This window comes from Trichosurus vulpecula, chromosome 4 (genome assembly GCF_011100635.1).
Source record: "Trichosurus vulpecula isolate mTriVul1 chromosome 4, mTriVul1.pri, whole genome shotgun sequence".
NCBI classification, from domain to species: Eukaryota; Metazoa; Chordata; class Mammalia; order Diprotodontia; family Phalangeridae; genus Trichosurus; species Trichosurus vulpecula.
Window position 1 is genome coordinate 226,443,289 of NC_050576.1, and position 25,240 is coordinate 226,468,528.

The 25,240-nt window shown below is 38.6% G+C and overlaps 1 protein-coding gene across 1 annotated transcript in view; it reads left to right on the forward strand.

Annotated features, from left to right (window-relative positions):
- The window catches only part of DNAH9 (dynein axonemal heavy chain 9), a 529,624-nt gene that overhangs the window by 213,134 nt on the left and 291,250 nt on the right, over positions 1–25,240 (forward strand). The window contains exons 24-29 of the mRNA XM_036755666.1: positions 2,676–2,801; positions 3,599–3,838; positions 4,406–4,566; positions 13,608–13,764; positions 17,048–17,152; positions 24,169–24,326. Of these exons, the coding sequence (XP_036611561.1) occupies positions 2,676–2,801; positions 3,599–3,838; positions 4,406–4,566; positions 13,608–13,764; positions 17,048–17,152; positions 24,169–24,326 (947 nt within the window). The remainder of the gene's footprint in view (positions 1–2,675; positions 2,802–3,598; positions 3,839–4,405; positions 4,567–13,607; positions 13,765–17,047; positions 17,153–24,168; positions 24,327–25,240) is intronic.

Genomic DNA, 25,240 nt, shown 5'->3' on the forward strand with positions numbered 1-25,240 from the left:
TGAGGAGCTTCCCACAAATCACATTTTGGCTCATTCTTCCACTGATATGGAGGGGTATACAAGTTTACTGGGGCAAAGTAAAATAATTAAATTTATTGATTTTTACAATATTGATACATATTATTCAATTTTGATTTATAAAACAAATCTTACAACTTTTTTAATCTTAAAAAAACTTTTAATGTGCAAGATGTTTTTATCCTGAAATCACTTGTTTTATATGATTTGGCATTAAAGTAACAACATTTTTTGATAGATATTCTTTAATTCTTCATCATGGAACCATATATCATGTTGGATGAACACTTGGTTTTTCCATATCTAGACTTGATTTTAGACCATAATTTTAATAAAATTTAAATTTAATTAAAATTATTTTTATTTAATTAATTTAATTAAAACTTTTAGTAAAATTCAAATCAGGAGCATTCCCAGATACTGAAATGTATTTATCGCCATCTCTTGGATAAATTTTTTCACTACTGAAGACATGTAGTATGATGCAAGGTGCTGTTAGATTATTATATGTCTAGTTGGGAATTTCTGCAATTTGAGAACTCTGCTTCTCAGCATATGAATATATCAAAATTCATCATTCCCTCAATGAGGACAAGATGTCTGTGCCCACTAAAAGCACAAATGCCCCAACACATTTTTGGGATGGATATATTGCAGCCTGATAAGATACTCAGATCTTATAAGCTCATCTGGAGTTCTTCTGACAGTGGTTTTGGTTTAACTTTGAATGAAAGTTTAGTTTCATCACTAAAAATTACCTTTTCCTGGTTTTTTCACTGTTTATCCAATTTCAAGAAATCTATGTTACACCATAGAGGAATCAAGAACAACCCTTCCTGGGACCCTTCAGGTCCTTCTAAAGGTCTTTGCTTATTTTCTGAAGACTAATTATGCTATTTCATAGAATGATGTATCAGTTGTTTTGTTTTAAACCACATATTCCTTTCTTCTTTGGTATCACTGTTCCTACTTCACAATGGGCTTATATGATCCTTAAAACACTTGACCAGCAGCAACCAACAGCTGCTGCAATATCTAAATCTTTGAAGTATGATCTTTAAACGGTACAAATTTACATGTTTTTGAGATGAATAAAAAGCCTGAGAGACAGAGTTTCTGGGTAATTAATAATTTATTAATTAGGCTAGCTGATAATCATTAAATTGATGGTCAGTGGTCTTTCTTAGTAACCAAAGACAAAATCATGGAGATCACCAAAAGCTTCAATGCTTTTGGAAAAGGGGTGCCCCACAGGTGAAAGTCCTGATTGTTGAACAATTAATGAGGAGGGGACTTTCAAATGAGGGGGTGGGCTGAAAGCTTTTAATTCCTTCTGCTGAGAGCTTGGTTTGACCATGAGATTCAGCCACCTTCAGCAATCTGGATAAAGGAATCCATCTCTATCCAGACCACTCTGGTTGGTTTTCTACTTCATTAGCTGGGTTACCCTAAACTCCAATAGAGGGGTATAAGGATGGGGGCTTAATGCTTTGGTGATGGAATTCACCTAGATTAGTTTCTCTTTACACTCTAAACAGAAGTAAGATCTCCTAAATGGCTGGTGTCCAATCTAAGATGGAGGAACATGTTCCCAGAGGATTTGGGCAATGTCATCTATCAGCAGTATCCCTCAGAGAATAACTTACAGGGGTTGGTCCTGAATGAGGAAATAGAAAAAGCCTTAATCCTAATTTAATCATTGGTTATTAATGTAATAGAGAATAATAATTTCTCTCATTTCCCTGTAGTAATTTCCATTCTTGAAAACCACAGAGTTAAAAACATAACCAAATAAATAAATAAATAATGTGTTTATGGTACAAAACCCAGGGCTCACTTGACTAAAGTTGGGAAAAACTAGCTCAATTTGGTTCCATATGATTGAGGGCAGAGTTCTGAATCAGCCTAGAGCCAGCAGAAGCACAAAATCGTAACTCCCTTGTAACTTTCCAAACCAACCTCCCTAGCTACTATTCTCCTATGAGTGTTATCTTCCTCCTTTCAAAATAAGTTCTTTGATGACAGGGACTATCTTTACATTTATTTTTGTAACCCTAATACTTAGCACAGTGCCCATCATATAGCAATCCCTTAATAAATGTCTTTTAATTCATTCTTAGCATCTTATCATTTATTCCTCCATTCTCACTTTTCTATCTCATAATTATTTCAAATTCAAAAACTTATATACACCTTTTATTTCCCTTTAACAATTTTCTATACCATATACTCAGTATAGTATCAATGTACTCAATATAGCTCAATATAGTTGAAAGCTTTAAGTTACTTTGAGAGGTGTGAAAGAGGATACATTTGAACCATAACTATAAGTCACTTAACTACTTTGGGTCTAATTTCCTTCATCTATAAAATAAAAGCATTGGACTAGATGGTCTCCAAGGTCCTTTCTAACTGTTAAATCTATAATACTGCTATTTCCAGGGCCAGCTTCAATATACCTAAATCCCTGAATTTCCCAATTTGGGTTCATACCCCAAAGAAAAATGAAAGCTGAACTGGATCCTCTTGTATTTCCTTAAGCTGAAAATATACCCTAATAGATTCCCTTCTTACAAACTGCTCATCCCCTTGTTATATCATGATAATCACAACCACCTAAGTGCATAGAAGCAATCTCTCACCTTGAATTCTTTTAGGCTGAAATCTGGTTGAATAATGTGCTTGATCACATGAGGGCCACCGTGAGACATGAAATGACAGAAGGTGTCACTGCCTATGAAGAGAAACCTAGGGAACAGTGGCTCTTTGACTACCCTGCTCAGGTATTTTCCTTGAAAGGGCTCTTCTGGAAATTTTCTCCACCTATTTCCCTTGTTGTAGCTTCAAAAGTGTCCTCAAGCAGCAAAACTATCTTATTTCTCCCCTTCTGAAGGCATTTCTCAGTCTGTTCAGAGCTAGTTGTTCTGATTTTCCATACTCTAGGAAAGCTTTGGCTCTCATATCAGGTGGGCCTGCTTTAACAAAACGTACAAATTCAATGTACAAAAATATTAACTGACATGACAAATAAATTGATGGTGACTATTTGTATTACAAAAGCATTTTACATGACAAAAGAGTAACCTCAGTCTTTAGAAAAAAGTTTACCCAATTGCCTTCAAAGTAAAATTTAATTTTCAAAAGTAGAATTAACATGCAACTTTTAAGAAATACAATTATTGTATAAAGTATTATATTGGTAGTCACAGGCAGAAAAAAAATGTGGCCTATTGAAATAAAGTGCCACCCAGTAGACTTTAACTATGTAATAGAATTTATCTATGTAATATTCCAAGACAGCAGCTGACCTTAAGATCAGTAAAACAGTTTTTGAAATCCAGGCTAAAGCATGTCTGTGTGTCACCTCACCTAAGCTATAGGCTTCCTAGGAGCCAATACTATTTTTCTGCTTCTTATTTAAGTAGTCCAGTTCACCAAGTGTTCAATATAGTGGAATAGACTCAAATTAAATAGGCAAGAGAAGGATTTGTAATACCCTAAGTCTTTGCTATTTGGTAGAGAGCTTAGATAAGGATTTAGACATTTAATCAGCTCACCCAAATGATTCTTTACCCTACAGGTGGCTTTGACCTGCACCCAAATCTGGTGGACCACTGAGGTGGGCATTGCCTTTGCCAGGCTAGAGGAAGGGTATGAAAGTGCCATGAAGGAATACCATAAGAAGCAAGTTACTCAACTTAACACCCTGATCACCATGCTAATTGGCCAGCTCTCTAAGGGTGACCGACAAAAAATTATGACCATCTGTACTATTGATGTACATGCCCGGGATGTAGTGGCCAAGATGATCTCTCAGAAGGTAGGCTTCAGGCACCGTGGGCACCTGGGCTTGTGGGAGCTATGCCTACTTTGTCCAAATGGAGTTTAGGATTCTAGAGATATATAAACCTAGAAAATCACTAGGTAACCTAAGTCTGTACAAAGTCGAACAAAAGGGGGCAGGATAGAGAATAGTAATATGAGTACGGTCACCTGAAAACTCCCTTACTAAATGATGTATTAAAAATACTATACTGTATTCCTGTGTTTTTCCCTCCCATTGGCAACTGTTTGCTGATGCTTTTCCATACTGAAAACAACTGTTTGTTAAGCTTAGGTCAAAAGGTGTTATTTTAGGCCCTAGAACTAGGTCAGTTTGTGATGTTGGGTAAGGCACTTCACCTCATTGAGTCTAATTTTCCTCATCTATCAAATGAGAGGGCTAGATTTAGTCCAAGTAAACTCACTTCCAGCTTCCAACATAGAACAATGTTCTATGACTGTATGATTATGTGAATCTAAGTCCTGTGTGCTGTGTGCCCCAAGTGTTAGTTGTTGTCTGATTACAACCATAAACCTCTGTTATTTATTCTGTTGCTTTCTACAGGTAGAGAACACCCAGGCTTTTCTCTGGCTGTCCCAGCTGCGCCATCGGTGGGATGATGAGAAGAAACATTGCTTTGCCAACATTTGTGATGCTGAATTCTTGTACTCCTATGAGTACCTGGGTAACACACCCCGCCTGGTGATTACCCCTCTGACAGACAGGTGAGTGCTAGATTCCTCTGTTTTCTCACAAACAGAATTTGTAAGCATCTCTTGATTGAGAAATAATACAGGACTACTAAATAATTTGCTCCTTAAATCTTATACCACGTCTACCCAGATGTGTTATAGAAATTAGGGACGTATAGTCTGGGAAAGACAAGATTTAGGTGGGAATGTAATAACTGTGTTCAAGTAATTGAAACGCTGTCTTGTGGAAGGAGTAGACTTCTTCCATTTGTCCCAAGAGGGCAGAAAAAGGAGTAATGGATGGTAAAAAAGGTAAATTTGAAACTGATGTCAGGAAAAATCTTCCTAATGCAAAAGTGTAACAGGCTATCTCACAAAAATTTTCTCTCATTGGATGTCCTTAGGCAGAGGCTGGATAACCACTTTTCAGGTATATTTCTTTTTTTTTTGGAGGGGGGAAGGCAGGGCAATTGGGGTTAAATGACTTGCCCAAGGTCACACAGATAGTAAATGTTTCAAGTGTCTGAGGTTAGATTTAAACTCAGGTCCTCCCGACTCCAGAGCCGGTGCTCTACTCACTGCACCACCTAGCTGCCCCCTTGGCAGGTATATTTCAATGGAGATTCCTTTTTATATATGAATTGGAACTGATAGCTACTGAGTTCCTCTTTCAACTATGAAATTCTGTGATCCTGTGACCCCAATTGGCATGACAGAAAATGGTCTTCCTATCTCTATTCTCTTTCATCTCCAGTCCATCTTTTACATCTACCAAGGTGATTTTCCTATAGCACATCTGATAAGATAGTTCCATAGCTCAATAAAATCCATTGAATCCATCTAGTCACTAAAGTCAAATACAAACTCTTCTCTTTGGTATTTCGAGTGCTTCAAAACCTTGTTCCAAAGTACCTTTCCAGACATTTTATAGATTGTTCCTAGTTAAACCATCCTTCTTTTCTGTACCTCCCATAACTAATGCCCTATCTCCCATCTCTATACCTTTGACAGTCCTGCATGCCTGTGTATTAGGAGGGCAGAGTTTATAATCTCAAAGAGGATCATATATATGTCTGAAAGGTTCGAAACTGCTGGATATAAGAAATTCTCAAGATAAGAGGCAGAAGAATCAAAGCATATATTTAGGCTCCACAGTAACCAACCCATGAACCAGCATCCTCATTTTGACATATTGATCAAAAGCTTCCAGGCCCAATAAGTACACCGCACAAGAGTAACCAGGAGGCTACAGAGAAGCATGATGGTGTAAAGCAAAATCATGCTTCCCCCTCTATGGTAAAAAGATTACCCACTGGCCTCAAGTCCTCGTTCAGCTTCCTCCCATAGGTCAGCTCTGCTACTGGCAGCTTCGGCTTCGGCTGTGGCTGTGGCTGTGGCTGTGGCTGTGGCAGCCTCTGGCTCCAACGGAGGCTGTTTTTAACCACCTGGCTTCTGCGGGGTTGTAAGGTATGCTGGAGAAAGCACAGGTTCTTTCGATCTGCTTAAGTAAGGTGAAGGGGTTGACCAGGAAAGCACAGGTTCTTTCGATCAGCTTAAGCAAGGGAAGCAAGGTGAAGGGGCTGACAAGCTTACTCCAATCCAACATACAAACAGCATTCAGTTCAGGGGAAAAAGCCAAACTAGTCAAGGGCACTTGTTGACTAAGTGCTAAGGAGCCCATTTTTGGTTACCAACACACTTCTCCACCCCTTGTTGTAGGATACATAATCTAATCAGCCATGTATCCTAGAACATACATTGTGATCCAATTACAAAGGAAACTAAAACATATCATTCATAATAAAGCAAAACATATCATTCAGTGACATTCCCAAATATTGGTTTATGATTCAAATGTGATCCACCCCTAGGTCCCAGAAAGATAATCTCTTCAATTAATCGTCCCCAAAATAATTATTAATAATTCAAATGTCCACCCCTAGATCCTTGTATCCATTACATATGATCAATAATATCATAACAATAAAACATAGCAAGGATAACACAAAATAAGTACACAGAGCACTATCATCATTCCCACCCCTTCGAATGATTGGGGCTCAATATCTTGGGGTAAGGGGTGAAGGTCTCATTTTCCATAGCTTCTTCTTGCTGAAATTGGATGTAGAGGTGTCCCTGCCCCAAAAAGTCCCATTCCAGAGGTCAGTTCTTTAACAAGCTGGCAGGAATTCCAAGAATGCTACATGCTTAGGCAGTCACCAGAAAGTGCAGGGTGCTTAAGCCTAAAGGAAACAGAACTAGCAACGTTAGACAAAACAAAGGACAAAAAGAGTAGGCAAGTATGGACTATTATCCTTCAAATAAAATCATCTCAAGTTTGGTTGAGATTTCAGTTATGCAAAGATCCAACATCAGAGCCAAACTCAGGTGGGAAATGTTTCTTTTCAAAAGGAACATAATGAGGAAGCCAAGAGGATCCCACCCTAGAGACTAAGATTGTCCTCTCAGCCTTTCCCCAGATGTACAAGGAAACACAATGGGAAAACTAAACTAAGAGGATCCCATCCTAGGTAGAGACTAGGATTGTCCTCCCAGCCTTTCCCCAGATGTACAAGTTTTCATCCGTTAATCACACAAGGTCACCTTCCCTCTGAGTGGCTTGTGGGTTTGCAGGAGCAGTTCTTATTTCCCTGTTTCTTCTGTTATAGAGTCCTTTATTTCGGTACATTCTGTACAATTCATTGGTTGGAATGCCATCTATCATTTCAAAACCTTCCCCTGCTCTTAATAGAGCAGTAAACATTTCTTTTCTTGTTACTCTATTTTGGCGCCAAGTTTGATGGTTACTCACCCTTCTCCTTTGAGGAGATCTATCCCTTCCCCAGTCTCCTAAGTCATGTAACTGTGAAATCTTATTTATCACTGTTGTAAGATGGCTCCCTACTTCTCCAAGTAACAAATTCAAAATTAGTTGTTTATAAGCAGGGGGAGCTGTCCTAATTATTAAATTCCTATGAGGCAGTCCCATTGGATCATTGTAATATTTGTCTGCAGTGCCTATCATGATAGCAGTCTTCATTACCTCCTCCTTTAGTCTCATGATACAATCTCTAAGTGAATACCAGGGTCTGTGCTCAGTGGGCCACATAGAATCAGTAGCATATCTCTTATTGCATCCCACAGCGGCTAACGCCAACAGAGTAGTCCTGCTATCACCATCTCCTTGCTGATGATGTTCCCTAAAAGCTTGTTGAACTAGAGGATCATGGCTGATACCTATGAATCTCACACAGTCTGTCCTATCTACTGATATTCCACTGGACTCTTGATCACCAAGTCTTACCATCCAAGATATTAATGGTTCTCCTATTCTTTGGCTGAATCTACTCAAAATATCTGTGACCTCTTGTGGTGAGAAATCTTCCTGAAGTTCCCTTGTAACTGAGTCATCACCTCGGGTTTATGTCTTCCTCCTTTGTATGGGTCGAGCCCTTGTCTGATTATTTAACCATCTCCCATTCTCTATGTGAGGGACGTCCTGAACCCTAGTAGTGTTTTGTGCCTTAGCCCCTAATGTTGTCTCATTTTCCCCCCACTCACTTCCCCTGTCACCATGGCAAGGACAAAGCAGGCAGTCAGGCTCAGTCTGGGCTGGGTTGGAATGCACACTGGGCTTATTTGGTCCCCTGTTGCTTCTAGCCACATTAATACAAAAGTTCTCATTTGAGTCAGTTTGTTCTCCTGCTATCTGAGATTCCCCTTCTTGCCGTGGGGTAGGAGTGCCCCCATCTCTTTCACTTAATCTCAATCTTTCATATACTAGCCAGTAGGCTGATAACACTACCCAGCTTTGCCTAGATAGTGATGCCCCTGACTGAATCCCAATCTCTTGTAAACACCTTTCCAAATCCCTAGGATCTCCTCTCTGTAGCCTTGGTTCCCAGTTTTCACAGGGTCCAGCTTTTTTAGCCAATTCTTTTGCTAGGGAGGAATAAAATGGATCCTCCCACCCTGGGATATTCATCTCTTCCTCTGAAGTTCTTCTGCTTCTAAATAGAGATCTTATACCTAGCAATCCCATCCTCGTTGCCAAATGCATTAGGAGGGCAGAGTTTATAATCTCAAAGAGGATCATATATATGTCTGAAAGGTTCAAAACTGCTGGATATAAGAAATTCTCAAGATAAGAGGCAGAAGAATCAAAGCATATATTTAGGCTCCACAGTAACCAACCCATGAACCAGCATCCCCATTTTGACATATTGATCAAAAGCTTCCAGGCCCAATAAGTACACCGCACAAGAGTAACCAGGAGGCTACAGAGAAGCATGATGGTGTAAAGCAAAATCATGCTTCCCCCTCTATGGTAAAAAGATTACCCACTGGCCTCAAGTCCTCGTTCAGCTTCCTCCCATAGGTCAGCTCTGCTACTGGCAGCTTCGGCTTCGGCTGTGGCTGTGGCTGTGGCTGTGGCTGTGGCAGCCTCTGGCTCCAACGGAGGCTGCTTTTAACCATCTGGCTTCTGCGGGGTTGTAAGGTATGCTGGAGAAAGCACAGGTTCTTTCGATCTGCTTAAGCAAGGGAAGCAAGGTGAAGGGGCTGACAAGCTTACTCCAATCCAACGTACAAATAGCATTCAGTTCAGGGGAAAAAGCCAAACTAGTCAAGGGCACTTGTTGACTAAGTGCTAAGGAGCCCATTTTTGGTTACCAACACAGCCTGAACATACTCCCTTCTTAGAATCCTTTGTTTCCTTCAGAGCTCAGCTCAGACTCTACTTTCTACATGAAGTCTTTCCTGATTCTCCTGCCTTCCAGTGACTTTTCCCACCAATTACTTTGTATTTTTTTTTAATATTTTGCATATTCTTATGTAGCTCTTCTAAAACCTAAGGGTCCTTATCTCAACTCCACATCTCATGCATTAGTCCCTGAGCAAGGCTACATCTCTCCTTCTGGGTTCTGGGGTATTCCTGAAGAGTTGGGGTATCAATCAACAATGAACAGGGCAGCTAGGTGGCACAGTGGATAGAGTGCCAGGCCTGGAGTCAGGAAGACCTATTCAAATCTGGCCTCAGGCACTTACTAGCTGTGTGACCCAAGGCAAGTCACTTAATCCTGTTTGCATCAGTTTCTTCATCTGTAAAATGAGCTGGAAAAGGAAATAGCAAACCAATCCAATATCTTTGCCAAGAAAACCCTGAAGGGAGCCATGAAGAGTTAGTCACAACTGAAATGAATGAAAAGTAACAAAAAGTACCATATACTATGCTAGGTAGTAGGGATACAAAAAGACCACCCTGACCTCAAGGAGGTTATGATCTAATGAAGGAGATAACATACAACTAAATATATATGAAGTAAGAATAAATAGGAGGTAATTAGGAGAGGGAAAGGCATGGAATTGAGATGGGTTGGGAAAGGCTTCCTGTAGAAGCTGAGATTTTAGCTGGGACTTAATAGGAAGTCAAGGAGGTCAGTAGTTGCAACAAAGGAGGGAGAGCATTCTCCCTGTGCATGGGGGACAGCCAAAGAAAATGCCCAGAGCTGAGAAATGGAGCATCTTGTTTATGGAATGGTTGAGAGGCCAGTATCAGTCTTATTGCGAAATAAGGTATAAGAAAACTACCCTCTAATGCCAATAGTTCAAGGCCCCCAGTCTAGCATGTTCTCTCCAATGCTAACCACCAGTCATTATCACCCCATTTTTAAAGTAATTATCATCAATGAGCTTCTACAAAGGAGTGTGTGTTACTAATATATGTGTGTGTGTATATATATATGTGTGTGTGTGTGTGTATATATATATGTATATATATATATATACATATATATGTGTGTATATATACATAAAGAGAGAGAGGGAAGAGAAATCACAAAGCATTTCCACCTGAATGAGGGTGGGTGGGGTGGTTGGGAGGGGATGGCTTAAAATGGAGGTGAGAGGAAGGGAATGTCACAGTCTTGGTCTTCGGGAAAAGATAGTTCCCTTAAAGCAAGAGCTACAAAGTTCCACCCAACTACTTCCATATGTGGAATTATCCACAGGGGAGAGTTCCTGAGCTAGGACAAGCAGGTCGATCTGTGGATTTACTGCCTCCTCCTCCATGTTTGGATTCTGACAGATGCAAGCATGGACTTCTATCACTATGGATTTCTCATTCTGCCAGTGTTTTTAAGTTTGCAACTTTATAGACTATCTCCAGTACTTCTTTAATTAAAGGAAAAGGAATGAAGAGTAAAAGAACTGAAGCGCAGTTTTATGGCCACATTGAACTCAGGTGGAAAGATTAAGGCCACAGGCCTGCCCAGAGTCTTAGGGCAACTTGTATTCCCTTGGTCACAGCTAGACAGAAAACAGGCTATGCCTTGGCCATTTAGTGCCTTTGTAAGCATTCTCCAATCCAGAGACAATCAGAATACCTGCTCATGCTCTGAGTTAGCGAGTAGTCTCCATCCTTTCTAGAAGCAGGCTCTTCTGCCTCTTCCAAGTACTGGAAGCAGGCAAGAGTATGCTGCACAGGCTCTGAGGTTGGACCTCTCCTTGGCCAGGCTCCTGTTATGTGTGTGTGTACATGTAGTATTCCCCAATAGAATTCAAGCTCCATTAAGGCAGGAATTGTTTCATGATTATATCCTTTCCAGTTAGTTCTATTTCCTTTTCTGAATTTGGGTTATTTAAAGTCTCTATTTGACAGTTTAGATATTTTATATTTTTGAAGGTACTCCTCTTTTATGTTCTCAGTATTTGTTAGTATATAGCTGTGCATAATATATTCTGATTATTCTTTTTGTCACTTTTAGTTTTGCAGTTTCTGGGGAGTACAAAATTATTTTTATTCCAGTTTCCTTTTCTTTATATTTAAAATTCTTTCTCCTGGTTGCTTACAGAATTTATTGCTTATCAATCATATTATTAAATGTAACCACTATGTACCTGGGGATTTGAAACAGTTTTTGTTTTGTTTTTGTTTTTCTGGAGGGGATCGGTAGATTTTTTCATTGTCATTCATTTTCCTACAGATGTCTGGAGTCTTTTACCTAATATGTAGAACATATTCCTTCCTGTTTTTAATATCTTTCCTGTCAATTTATAATGGTCAAAATATTTAATTGAGTTTTCTTTATTAATTTCAATCTTTTTACACTCTTCTATTGCTCACTTTCTGACTCTTTCCCCTTTGGGTGAATTTCCTCTGAGGGATAGACCTAAAAGCTGTCTTTACATCATCCCATGCTGGGCAATTCATAATTTACTGGCCTTAGTCTCTGCCTCAGATGATTTCTGTGGAGAGAGAACTGCCTCCATCTGGATACTGGGCTTCTCTTCTCAGGTTTAGTGAAGTGCCACACACATATATCCTGCCCCATTTCTTGCTATTTCTTAGTTCTCAGGTTAACTCTGTTGTGGCATTAACACTAACACACTGCTATTTTCATGGTACCAGGAGCACAGGGGTGAAAGGGAAGGTGTAAAGGTTTGTACTGTCATAAACTCATGAGTTAGCTTGTGTAACCCTGCTGCAAGAGTGTGGTGGGCATCAAGAGAGGGTGTGCTGAATGAGTGTTTTAGAGGTTAGGAATCATCAGCCTTCTCTGTTGTTAGTTCATTGAATTTTTACCTATTATGGATTCTTGGTGTCCTAGACTCTGGGGCAGCTGAAACTACTTTAACTCTTATGCATAATTTCTGCTTTAGAGAGGTTTGAGTGGCTGTAAGGATCAGAGAGAATGTCCAGTCCTACATTTTGTTAGTCACTTGATCTGGAAGTGACTTCAGCTATTTTCCAAGACTACTTTCTGGACAGATGAATTGCCCAGTCTCCTAACCATTTGACATGGAATGCCTTTCCATCAGTCTGCTAACCTATGTGTTCATGCACACCAGGATTCCTTGGCAAAATTTCATCACTTTATTGAAGATCTTGACAATAAACTCTAGCTAATACTGTTACTTGATGCATGTCAGAGCATTCTCAGCTGAACCCATAGCTAGACAATAGACTTCCTCTGGCTAAATCAAGAGATGTGCTGGTTCTCAATTACTGCCAAGACTGACACCTTTTTAAGTAGGTTTTTTTTCTTCACATTCTCAACCTTGATCATACTTGATCCTAGCAGGAGAGTTATGTACAGAAAAATATTTCTGCCACTATAGAAACTCTCCGGTTGGGTGACCTTTGACTACCAGGTGAAATCATCAGTCATACAGCTTATATTCTTAATATCCTCTTCCAGAAATAGAGCCACAAATTACACAAACTACACAGGTTTGCTTGTGATTATATTTTCAGCCTTGAAACCTTGAAACCTTTAATTTGCTGCATGCAATAACTCCCTCCTCTCACTGTGTTACATAACTTTTCTGTCACAGTTTTTCTCTAATCCCTAGCCTAATGCTGGACAGGCCTTTGAAGGGGTGAAAGTCAGCTATGGAATGAAGAGTTTTATGTAGGAAAAAAACTTTCTAATAATTAACATTGTCAATGAAATGGGCTGTGTTGTACAGGAGCTTCCTATCACTATATGTGCTAGATGACTGTCTCATGGGATTCCTTCTTGGGTGCAAGGTTACACAAGATGACTTCCAAAGTCCACCCAGTTCTGTGTTTATGAATCTAACCTGTACAAAATGAAGTTTATCTATACTTAGGTTTTGTCTGGTGTCTGAATAGAATGTTCTTTCTTTTTTAAGCATATTATTTTTGCCACAATTGCTTTTGTTTTCAAAGTAATAAAATCAACCAGTTTCATTTATACCATAAGAATATTTTACTATTGATTTGGTAAGTCCATTTTTAGCTTGGGCCAAGGGTAAATAAAAATCCTACTTTTAAAAGATGAGAATCAGGTTTAGTACCTAGTCTTTTCCATCACTAATCATTTAAAACAAGTCATGGGAGGACAAGCAAATGCCATTACACTTTCCAAAGTTGATGTTTTGGTTTACAGAGAAATCTTCCAGGATCACTGAAATTCCCTCTTTGTTAACAGCATGTAAACTGTGTCCCCAGGACACAGCAGTGTCAGCAAAGCTCCTCTGATTTTCCACGCTGATCCCCTTCCCTTCACCTCATATTCCTTCTGACTCTGATCTTCCTTGTTTCTTGGCAGATGCTATATTACACTTACACAGTCTCTGCACCTTACCATGAGTGGGGCCCCAGCAGGACCTGCAGGCACTGGCAAAACTGAGACTACCAAGGACCTGGGTCGAGCATTGGGTATCATGGTATATGTGTTTAACTGCTCTGAGCAAATGGACTACAAGGTACATGGTCTTATTTTCCTATTAGGAGGAAAACTGACTGAAGCACCAATGGATAATTAGATGTTTTCTCCTCCCCCTACATTATACACGTAGTCCCTTGGTTGGGGGCAGGGAGCTAGCATGTCATTTCATCCCTACTTCTTAGAGAAACTTCTTATAGGCCTTTCAAAGTATCAAGCTTAAAAAAAATCTCCTATCTAATCTTCTGTAATATGAGAAGGTTGTATGTAATGGTAAAAAGAGTATTGGACTTAGGATGAGGACACTTGATTTTAGTCCTGTCTCTGCCACTAACTATGGGCAAGTTATAGGACCGCCATCACATTCAGTTTCCTCATCTATAATATAACAGAGTTTGACTATATCATCTGTATCATCTCTAAAATCATTCACTTTCCAAGATTCTGTGTTCTAGAATGCCCCAAACTAATCCTTAATTGGCCTTTAATAGGCCAATGTGAAAATACAGTTTAAAACTCATTTCATAGATACGTTATGATAATCATATCACTGACCCTCCCATAAAGCATAAAATTGTTTGGTTCTGCAACAGAGTATGATGATCACAGTGGACAAGAAAAAGGCCTGGGTCACTCAAATAAAAAAAGAAAAAGACAGAGGCTGTGTATTTTGACTGTTTTCTAGGAATTTTATTTATGCTGTTATAAAAACTTAGTGAAAGGGGGAAATAATGAATTTTCAAAGATTAATATATTTCTGTTATATGTAATCTATCATGATTATCATAAAATATCATAAAATAATAAAATTAAATCCAGAGTAAGTTCTATTGACAGTTTTGTTATATTGAAAGCACTGCATCTCTTAATATAACATCATCTTTAAAGGACTGACCTTTTAGATAGTGGAGAGGGTTGGATTATCCAGTGACCTTTAGTAAAGAATATTTGGTATTCCTGGCATTGTCTTCCATAGAGATTAATTTGAACTGAAAATTTAGACTAAAAATGTCTATCCTATTCCATTAAATAGCATCCTAATCTGGCGACTTTTATTGATTAACATAGTAAAAAGAGTTTGTTTTTTCCTCCATTGCCACAGTCTGAAAGAAGGTAGACTTCAAAAGAAATGTATGTATTAGTTTGTTCAACAATATTTATTAAATGTTAAGTGTGAGAATTTTTCTAGATTTTATAAGTCTGTGCCCTTGAAAAGTTTTATGGTCTAATAGGGAATATGACATACACAAATATTGTGATGATGCAAGCTAAAGTAATAAAGACAGAGACAGGGTGCTGTGGGAATGTGGAGGCAGGAGAGCTCACTTCCTGTGTGGATGAGGTTAGGAAAGGCTACATCTATTTGGTAAAATATAGTCTGAACCATGTAGGATGAGTAGGATTTTGACAGAAAGCAGCATGAGGCTGAGAGCATGCTCTAGGCAGAGTAAAGGGAGTGGGGAAGATGAGAACTGGTCAGTAGCTTTGTTGTAGATTAACATCCGATATGCTCTGACCCAGCTGGTCTCCTTACTCTTCACAAAAAAGCATTCTTTCTGAACCTTTGTTGATGCTTATACTTATCAAGAAAACCATTAACAGTTTTTAGAAAGGGCAGTGGTGTTATTAAAATTAATCCTAAGTAAGATTAGTTTGACAATAGGTTATATTAGAAAAAGGGGTGGGGAGACACTGAAGGCAGCATTTTTTTTAATTGGTCTAGTGGTGGGTAGATAGGTTGTATTAGAGGGGGGAAAAGAATGGAGGTAAGACAACCCAGTTAGGAGGTTGAATTTGGATCCCAAACTAAAGCTATGACATTGGGATGGGAAAGAAGGGGCTACTCTGTCTACACTACAACAATTTTTTTCACTGGTTTGCCTCTTTCCAACCTCTACCCCCACCTACCCCCATTTATTATACATATCACATCAGACTAATTTTAATATAATACTGAATCATCATGTGATACCCTCAAAGACCCATGGCTCCCCATTGTTGATAGAGGTATGACCAGCTTCCCAGGTGTCATTCAAGCTGTTCCACAGTCCATTCTACCTCTCCATTTAGTTCCCAATACACCACAGCATACATCCTGGTCTCCTCACTGTCCCCTAACATAGTGGTTTTTAGTCCAAGCCTTTGCTCATGTTTCCCCTGCCCTCCAAAATATCCTTCCCCAGTCTGTCAGCTTACCTAAATTCTACTTCTCCTTTTTAGTCTAGCTTAGCGACTCACTTTTTCCATTAAGGTTGACTCCTCCTCTGTCCCACAGCTATCCTTCCCTTCTCTACATTCCTGTAACACCATTACCATATCAGTCATTTGGCCAGTTAAATCTTGGATTATTTCTCAACTCTGTACTATGTATGTATTTTATCCCCACTGCATCTGATTTAGTGCCCAGGAGAATACTTTCAATACCTAGCAGATGCTGGATTAATAATAATGAGATAAGTTAATAATGTCCCTTCTACCATTCACAGATTTTTACAGTCTGGTCCTTGAAGCAACCAGTGGATGATCATGAGAATAACTACTAGTAACCTATCCCTATGTCCAGTGTACCGTTCCTCTGGAGAGAAAGAACCTGGGTTCTGCCTCTACTTCTGATACTTGCTATTGTTGTGACCTTTGCCTCACTTACCTTCCCTGAGCTTCAGCTACTTCCTATGTAAAATGACAGGCTTAGGCTAGATGGCCTCAAAGCTCTTTGCATCTCTAAATCTATGATCTTGTTTAGAACTTAGACAAACTTAGAATCAAATTGTAAAACTACTAGAGCTGGAAGGGACCTCATAGCTCCTCTGGACTAATTCTCCAGTTTTATCAATGAGGAAACTTAAGTCCATAGAGGAGAATTAATTTCTTTCTATCACTCTTTACATTCTCTGTTTACACCTGTTTCATATTGTCTCCACCCCCTCACTTCTCTAAAGGAAACACAGAGGCTGTACATATGTTTAAAAATGCAGTCACACTTTTTCCTCAGACTGTGACATGAGGTCTGTTTGAAGAAATTTTGTCTCAGCCACAGAGGAATCATCTTTTGCTTATTTTGGGAATTTCTGAAGCTACAAGACCAACAATAATTCTGTACTGGTGATATTTTAATGGGATTTGAAGAAAAGTTTTTGTTTGATCCTGTGACTTATGTGTTGCCATTCCATAACCATTAAAAATGCAATGCACTTGAAATTTCATTACATGTTCTTGACCAACAGTTTGCATAATAACAATAGTGTTCATGGGTAATAGGAATTATCTATTTATTAAAACAAATAATTCAGTTGGTAATTTAATCTTTCTACATTTCATTGCAGTCTTGTGGCAATATCTACAAAGGCCTTTCTCAGACTGGTGCCTGGGGCTGTTTTGATGAATTTAACAGAATTTCTGTGGAGGTTCTTTCTGTGGTGGCAGTACAGGTATGAAGTCAGAAACTGGGAAGTCTCTTTCTTTGTGCCAAAATCTTTAGCCTTTCCCCAATACAGACTTCAGTTTCATGTCACTTCTTTATCTTGACAGCCATATTACCCTTCAATTCAATTCAGTTGGACAAGTATTTGTTAAGTGCCTATTATGTGCACTGGACCATACTGGACCATGCCGGTAGATACAAAAATGAAATAGTCCCTGGCTTCAAGGAACTTATATGCTAGTGGGAGTATATGATTTGTATAAAGATAAGTAAATACATAGAAGAGATAGAGCTTAGAACTTAGAGCATGAGGAAAGATTTCCCAAAGGAGGTAGCTGGAAAATTCTAGAAGCAGAAATGAGAAGGCAGAGCATGAGGGAGCAGCTTGTGTAAAGTTAAAAAGATAGAAGATGAAATGTATTGTAGGAAGAATAGCAAGTAGGTCCATTTGGATGAAATAGAGTGAAGAAAAGGAAGTCATATGAAATTAAACTTGAAAGACAGACTAGATTTAGATGATGAAGGCTTTGAATATCAAACGTTTAATGTCTGTATTTTATCCCAGAAAATATTGGGAGCCACTGAAGCTTCTTGAGCAAGGTGACATGCTCAGACCTGTACTTTAGGAATATCAATCTGGAAGCTAAGTGGAAGATTGGCTAGGGAACAATTAGGCAGCCATTGCAAGTGTCTAGGTAAGAGGTGATACAGGATGAAGCGTATGTGAAGCATGTCCTGTCTCCTCATCTTTCCTTATTATAATTCATTTGTTTGGCGCCTATATAGCACTTTACAGTTTAAGATCCATTTTCTTCATGACAAACCAATAAGGTATATAATGGAGGAATTATAATCCCCTTTTTAGAGGTGAGAAAATTGTAGTACACAGAGGTTTGTTAACTTCCCAACAGTCACATAGCTAGTAAAGATCACACCACTAATAAGAATTAGAGCCAGAATTTAAGCTTAGATTTCCTAACTTTAACTTCAAAAAGCATTTATTAAGCACATTCTGTGTGCAGAAGATTATGCTTGGGGGTAAAGGAGTTACAAAGATTAACTAAATCATAGTCCTCCTCCTTAAGGAGCTCACAGTCTAGTAGATTATAACCCATACACAAATAATTATAATAGAAATATGACTAATCTCTCATATGTAGTTTTTTCCCTTTTCACCTGTTGAAAATATACTGCATTAAATAAATTCCTCAATTCTGTATTCAATTAACAAGCATTTATTAATTTCCTGCTATGTGCAACTTACTGTGGATACAAAGACAAAATAAAATAACTTGCTCTCATTGAGTATACTCTTGGGGAAAATAAGTAAATACAACATATATGCAAGATAAATACAAGAAAAGGTTATGGAGACAAGCAGTAACAGCTGGGAAAATCATATGAAAGGATTCTTGTAGGAAATGGGACCACCTGTGCTGGCCTAAGCATCTTTATAAATACATATTCCATTTAGACTAAGAGCTTTTTGAGCTTAGAAGCTCGAGTGCCTAATACTATACTACATTCTGTATAGTTTGTGTGCTCAGAAATTGAACTCACTGAACTTTGAAGGAAGCAAAAGATTCTAAAAGGTGGAGACGAGAAGGGAGTACATTTTAGGTATGGGAGACAACCCATGCAAAGATACAGAGAATAATAATAACAGTAACTAGCATTCATATAGTGTTCTATAAGTTACTTTACAAATATTATATTATTTTTATCTTCACAACAACCTGGGGAGGTAAATGCTTTTATTATCTCCATTTTACAGATGAGGAAACTGAGGCAGAGAGAGTAAGTGACATGCCCAGGGTCACACAGCTAGCAAGTGTCAGAGGCAGGATTTAAACTCAGGACTTTCTGACTTTATGTCCATTGTTCTATTCACTGCACCACATAAAATTTTGTACGTGAGAAATAGCAAGTATTGTAGGATAGGTTGGCTAAAACATGGAGTATATGAGAGGAAGTATTTTGTGATAAATTTTGTAACTGAATGACAAAAAGGAAGGACAAAAAAAAGTTTGCATTTTATCCCAGAGGCACAGGAGTTTTCTGAGCAACACAAGGCTTCCAGTTAAAAATGTCCAGTCGGTAATTGGTAGTACAGAGCTCAGGAGAGAGCCTATAGCTGGATATGTAGATCTAAACATCATTTGCATAAAAATGGAAATTGAACCCATGAAAGCTAATGAGATAAGCAAAAGAGAGAGTAAAGGGAGGGGCAGAGAAGAAGATCCAGGACAGACTTCTGAGTTACACTTTGAGAGTGGGACATGGATGATGATTCGGCATAAGAGACTGACAAAAAGCAACCAGACAGATAGAAAGAGAAGCAGGGGGCTCAATGCCACTGAAACACAGAGAGGAGAGAATGTCTAGGAGGAGTGAGTGAATAATAAATAGTTGCAAGTGCTGCAAAGAGATCAAAAAGGATGACAACTGAAAAAAGACCACCATATTTTGCAATTAAGAGATCACTGCTAACTTTGGAAAGAGGAGTTTTGGTTGAGTAATAAGAATCAGTCTAGGTTGTAAAATGTCCGAGTGAGGGAAGAGGAAGAGGAGGCAATGGATTCATATTCTTTTATTTCTTGCAAGCCCTCTTCAGCTATGTACTTCCTTCTTTCTTTCCTAACTTCTTTTCTTGCCTTGAAGAGTACTCAATTTGCGTCAATGACACTTGCCAACAAGGTCTCTTAGCTCTGTGTCTGGCTAAGCAGTGGACACTCATTCTCACTTCAATCCAACTAAAATAAACAAACCTTTATTAATATTTGGTATATCAAAAACTGTCCAAGGCATTATATAGAATATAAAAGTAGAAGACATAGCCCCTCCCATAGAAGATAATAAAAATAATTATAACTCATATTTATGTGGTGCTTCCCCTTTTATAAAACACTTTCCTTATAATAACCCAGATATACTTTGACACTTAGAAGATAACAATAATAACTCACATTTATGTAGCACTTGTGCTTTATAGCAGCCCTATGAGGTATAGGTAGTTTTACAGAGAAGGAAACTGCAGCTCAAAGATATTAGGATTCTTGCTCATTGTAACACAGCTAATAAGTATGATGCCAAAATATGAACCCGGGACTCCTAATTCCATGCTACAGTCACTTGAAAAGATCAGGGGTACATAATGAAGCAACTAGATAACAGAGAAAGGCAATAGCAGTCAAATATGTGATACAGAAATTGTCTGACAGAAAGACTCTTACCTGTTATAGAAATTTGAAGATGGAAAAAATCATTGTGGAATAAGGGCAGTCAAGCAGAAGGTGGACCCTGACCTGTGTGTGGAGGGATTGGTATTGAAGAGACAGGCCTGATAAAGCAGGGATCAGAGAGGAACACCAGTCAGGTACAGTTTGTGTCCTGCTAGGATTTGTATCCCAGCCTGACTAATCTAGTCTTGGCCTGTCATTGTGTCTCCTCAGCTTGGGCACTTTTCCTTGATTTTAACTGGGTTTTTAACAATTGTTATAAGTGGATGTCCCAACACTATTCCATAAAACCCAAGTGGAAAGATAGATGGATGCTGGTAGAAAAATATACTTTTTCTGCATCTTTTGGAATTTTGCTTCCTTTTACCAGTGGTGAATATAAACTTGATTATTTGTATTATTTGAAACTGTACAATCCAGTATATGTAATAAATTGGGGGGGAGGAGGGGAAAGATCCTTTCCTTTTTTTTTAATGAAACAAAAGTTTATGTTGGAATCCCCCAATAGTTTCATGCTTTAGTATGGAGAACACAGCTAAGACTTAACCTTTGAAAACTATTCTAACTATTGGGCACAGACAGTATCTGAGTCATTTTCACTTAAAATATTATAGCCATCTAAGAAAAAAAATTGGATTTAGTGATTCATCCTGTACACCAGCCTTACATATTTGTTTAAAAACTTTATCAGCTGCTAAATGTTAAATCAGCATCATCTTCTTTTCCTTTTTCTTCCTCTTCTCTTTTTCTTTCCCTCTGGTCTATATAACTTTCCCCCTTTAAAATATGATGGGAAAAAAGGAGAACTCTAGAAAAAATGCTCCAAGAAAATTTGAGGAGAAAACTCATGCATATGGAGGTATTTGAGAAGGCTGAGTATCCGAACAGAGTTTTGAATCAAAGTATTCTAAAAGGTGGGGTGTAAAGAAAGTACATATCCGGTGAATTCATGGATGTGGGGAAAGTCATGTTTTGCTAGAATAGAGTGCATGAAGGAAAGTAATGTGAAATAATGATAAAAAGCATGTTAGAACAAGATTGTGAATGCTGGCCTAAGGAGTTAGCTTTGTACCTATAGACAATGGGAAGCCTCTGATGATATTTGAGCAGGGAAATTATATCATCACACTGTGAATTAGAGAGATTATTTTATGATTTATATGGTGGAATAGAAAGTAGAGAGCCTAAAGACAGGGTTACTAGTTAGCAGACTATTGTAATAGTCTAAGATAAAGGTGAAAAGGACCTGAACTAGGATGGTAGCTGGAGTAGTGAAAAGGGGACAGATGTGAAGGAGATGTTTTGGAAGTCTAATAAACAAAACTGTAATAAATAAGAAGTATAATAAATAAGAGAACTGACTGGATTTGAGGCATGAGAAAGAAAGAAAGTCAAAAGGTCAGATATAGGAACACTTGGAGTACCTACTATGTGCCAGACACTTTACTAAATCCTGGGGATAAAAAAGAAGCAAAAGATAGTCCGTACTCTCAACTAACTTACAGTCTAAAGGAGGATACAACATGCAGACAAATATATACAAAGTAACCTACATATAAAATAAATAGAAAATAAAAGAGAAAAAGCACTGCAATTGAAGGGTGAGGGAAGGTTTCCTACAGAAGGCAAGATTTTAGGTGGAACATAAAAAAAGTCAATTGGCGGCTAAATGATGTGGTATATAGAGCACTGGACCTTGAGTCAGGAAGACCTGATTTCAAATTCAGCCTCAAACATTCTATATGTAACCCTGGGCAAGTCACTTAACCCTGTTTGCCTCAGTTTCTTCATCTGTAAAGTGAAGGAAAAGGGGAAGGAAATGGCAAACCACTCCAGTTATTTTTGCCAAGAAAAAACTAAAGGGGGCCACAAGGAGTCGGACACAACTGAAGTGACTGCTCAACATCTCTCAAATACACCCGTTTCCTCTGACAGTGCCACCACTCTAGGACAGGCCCTCATCACTTTATTCTTTGATTATTGCAATAGCCTGCTAGTGGGTCAGCTTGCCTTGAGTCTCTCCCCACTCTAGTCCAACCTCCAGGGTTAAATGACTTGCTAGTAAGTATCTTTGAACTCAGATCTTCCTGACTCTACACTCAGCACTCTATCCACTGTGCCAACTAGCCACCCCTGAGAGATATTACATGAAACTACAAATCTATTATGTGCAACTTGCTCTTCCTTTTAAATATATGATAAAGCTGTCGTAAATTTCTTTTTTTTCTTCCCCCACCCATGATAACATCTTCACAAATTTTAAAAACAATGCTTCTGTCTCTTTCTCAAAGGTTTCAAAATTTCCAAAAATTACACCCTCTAAGGAATCAGGAGAATATCTATAAGTCTTAAATACCAAGTTGTACCTGGCAGTGTCCTCCCCTATACCTGGATAGCTTCACAGGTTACCTCTTGTGTAACCAAACCACATGGTCTCAACAAGACCCTTAACAAGACAGCATTTAGTACTTTTACCCAGCTCCCTAGCTCGCATGCAATTGAATCATTTATTTAATCTTTGGACCCAGATGCTCTTGGAGCTATGGAGAAAACTTAAGCAAATAATCTGTTGTTTTATGTAATCTGTAATTATGTACACCTCTATTAAGTGCTAATACTTATGAGTTAACTGCACTTTCAAACTTGTTCTGACTCTTCATAAAGCATCTCCTACAGAATTTTGCACAGAAATACAGATATCTTAACTCCTCAACAGGTATATTTTTGCTGACTGCTTTGTTTTGCAGATCCTTTATAGCAGAATGGAATGCTGAGTCAGCCTGCACATCAGAAAGGGTGGTTGACATTTGCATTAACTCTCAGTGTGAAAGCAATTTGTAAACTTTAATTAAATATACTTCCTAACAAGACAAGTGCTATACATATTTTATGGTTGGGAGCCTAAATAAAAAAGCAGGAAATTGACTGGCAGCCTACAAGGTGGCACATACCTGCATTCCCCCTTGCTAGGGAGGTGAGTAGATTGCTTGAGTGCATGAATTCTATACTGAAGTAGGACTGAAGCTGATTGGGTCACCACACCAAGTTTGACACTAATATGTTGAGCTCCTGGGAGCACAAAGGCCCTTAGGCTGTCTAAAGAGAGGTGAATGCTGGTTGAGGTCAGAAAAACAGAGTTTCTGTGTAGGTTGGTATTAGAATCAGACTTTTGAGTGGCTGGTATATTTCCAGGGAAGGAAGGAAGGAGGGAAGGAGAGAGGGAGGGAAGGAAGAAAGGTAGTTGGGTGGTAACCACATAGAATTAACCCAGGATTTAGAAAGAAGCAGATACGGTCTACCCAAATGGAATGAGTAGTCACACTACATTTATCACATACAGAACCACTGATTTAGAGCTAGAAGAGGGCTTAGATGTTACCTGGTTCAACTCCCTCATTTTAGAGGTGACAAAACTGAGACCGAGAGAGATTAAGTAACCTGCCCCAGGTCATCTAGGTAATAAATAACACCACTGAGATTTAAACCATATATACATATATATATATATATATACATACATATATATATATACACATATATGTGTGTGTGTATATATGCATGCATACATGCATGTGTGTGTGTGTGTGTGTGTGTGTGTGTGTGTGTGTATGCACTGAAGGTGTTAGGGGCCCAGCATTCTGTGCCAATCAAGTTCTGAAGTCTGAGAAGAACTAATCCTACTGTGTACAGGAAGGGCCAACTTCTGCTGACAGAGTGGTTATCTGATCCATCCCAACTACAGTAATCCATTGCATTGATTATAAAGTGTTGATTTTTTCACCAGGTGAAAAGTATCCAAGATGCAATCCGGGATAAGAAACTGTATTTCAACTTCCTTGGGGAGGAGATTAAACTGAATCCCTCAGTGGGAATCTTCATCACTATGAACCCAGGCTATGCTGGCCGTACAGAGCTTCCAGAGAACCTCAAGGCTCTCTTCAGGTACAATTCATAATTTTTGAGGGGACAATTACATTTTATAGTGAATGTAAGTTCTGGATATCTTTGAGAAGTATGTGTGATGCACTATTATGATTATATTCATCTTTTCAGCCTCTACTTAACGTGTTCAATGGTTTCTCAATTGCCTCAAACATTGCACTACTTACCCTGATATACAAGATCCACTGCAGTGTAGTTCTAGCTGACCTTTTCAGCCATATTTCCAACTATTCTTCTTCAGTACCTTTTGTTCCATTTATATTATATCATTTGTCCTTCCCTGAATACAACTGTAACACCAATCACAGCAGCACACTTGAGGACTGCTGCTGTGAATAATTTCAAGGGTCTGATCGCATAGTATAATGAACTCTCTATTTATTCAGCAATAAACTAAAGCATTGTTCAATAAGTAAAGCATAACATTCATAACAACATCCTGAAGCAAACACATCATCTAATATATATATATATATATATATATATATACACACACACATGTTATATATGTATGTATATATCATAACATTCAGTATATCATATGATGCATAACATATATCATTGCATTCAGTAGCATTCCCCAAAATACTTGTTTGCAAAGTCAAGGGATCCCAGGCTACGATCTTCCCTAGCACAACACATCCTTAAGGGGTAGCAGAAATACCACACCATCCAACCCTAGGTCACAGTAAGAACAATCTTCTTAATCAATACCAAGCATACAAATAAAGTCCTCTTTAATCTTGACTCGAGGTTGACTTCCAAGTCCCATGGCTATTCCTCTGTAGGCTGACCACTCTCAACTCTCATCTGGATTCACATGTAGGCAGCTCTCCATTCCCGCTCCATGTCTCAGCTCACAGGGACTGCTCCACTCCAAGTTCCTCCTGCTCCTGCCCAACAGCTGGCTCACT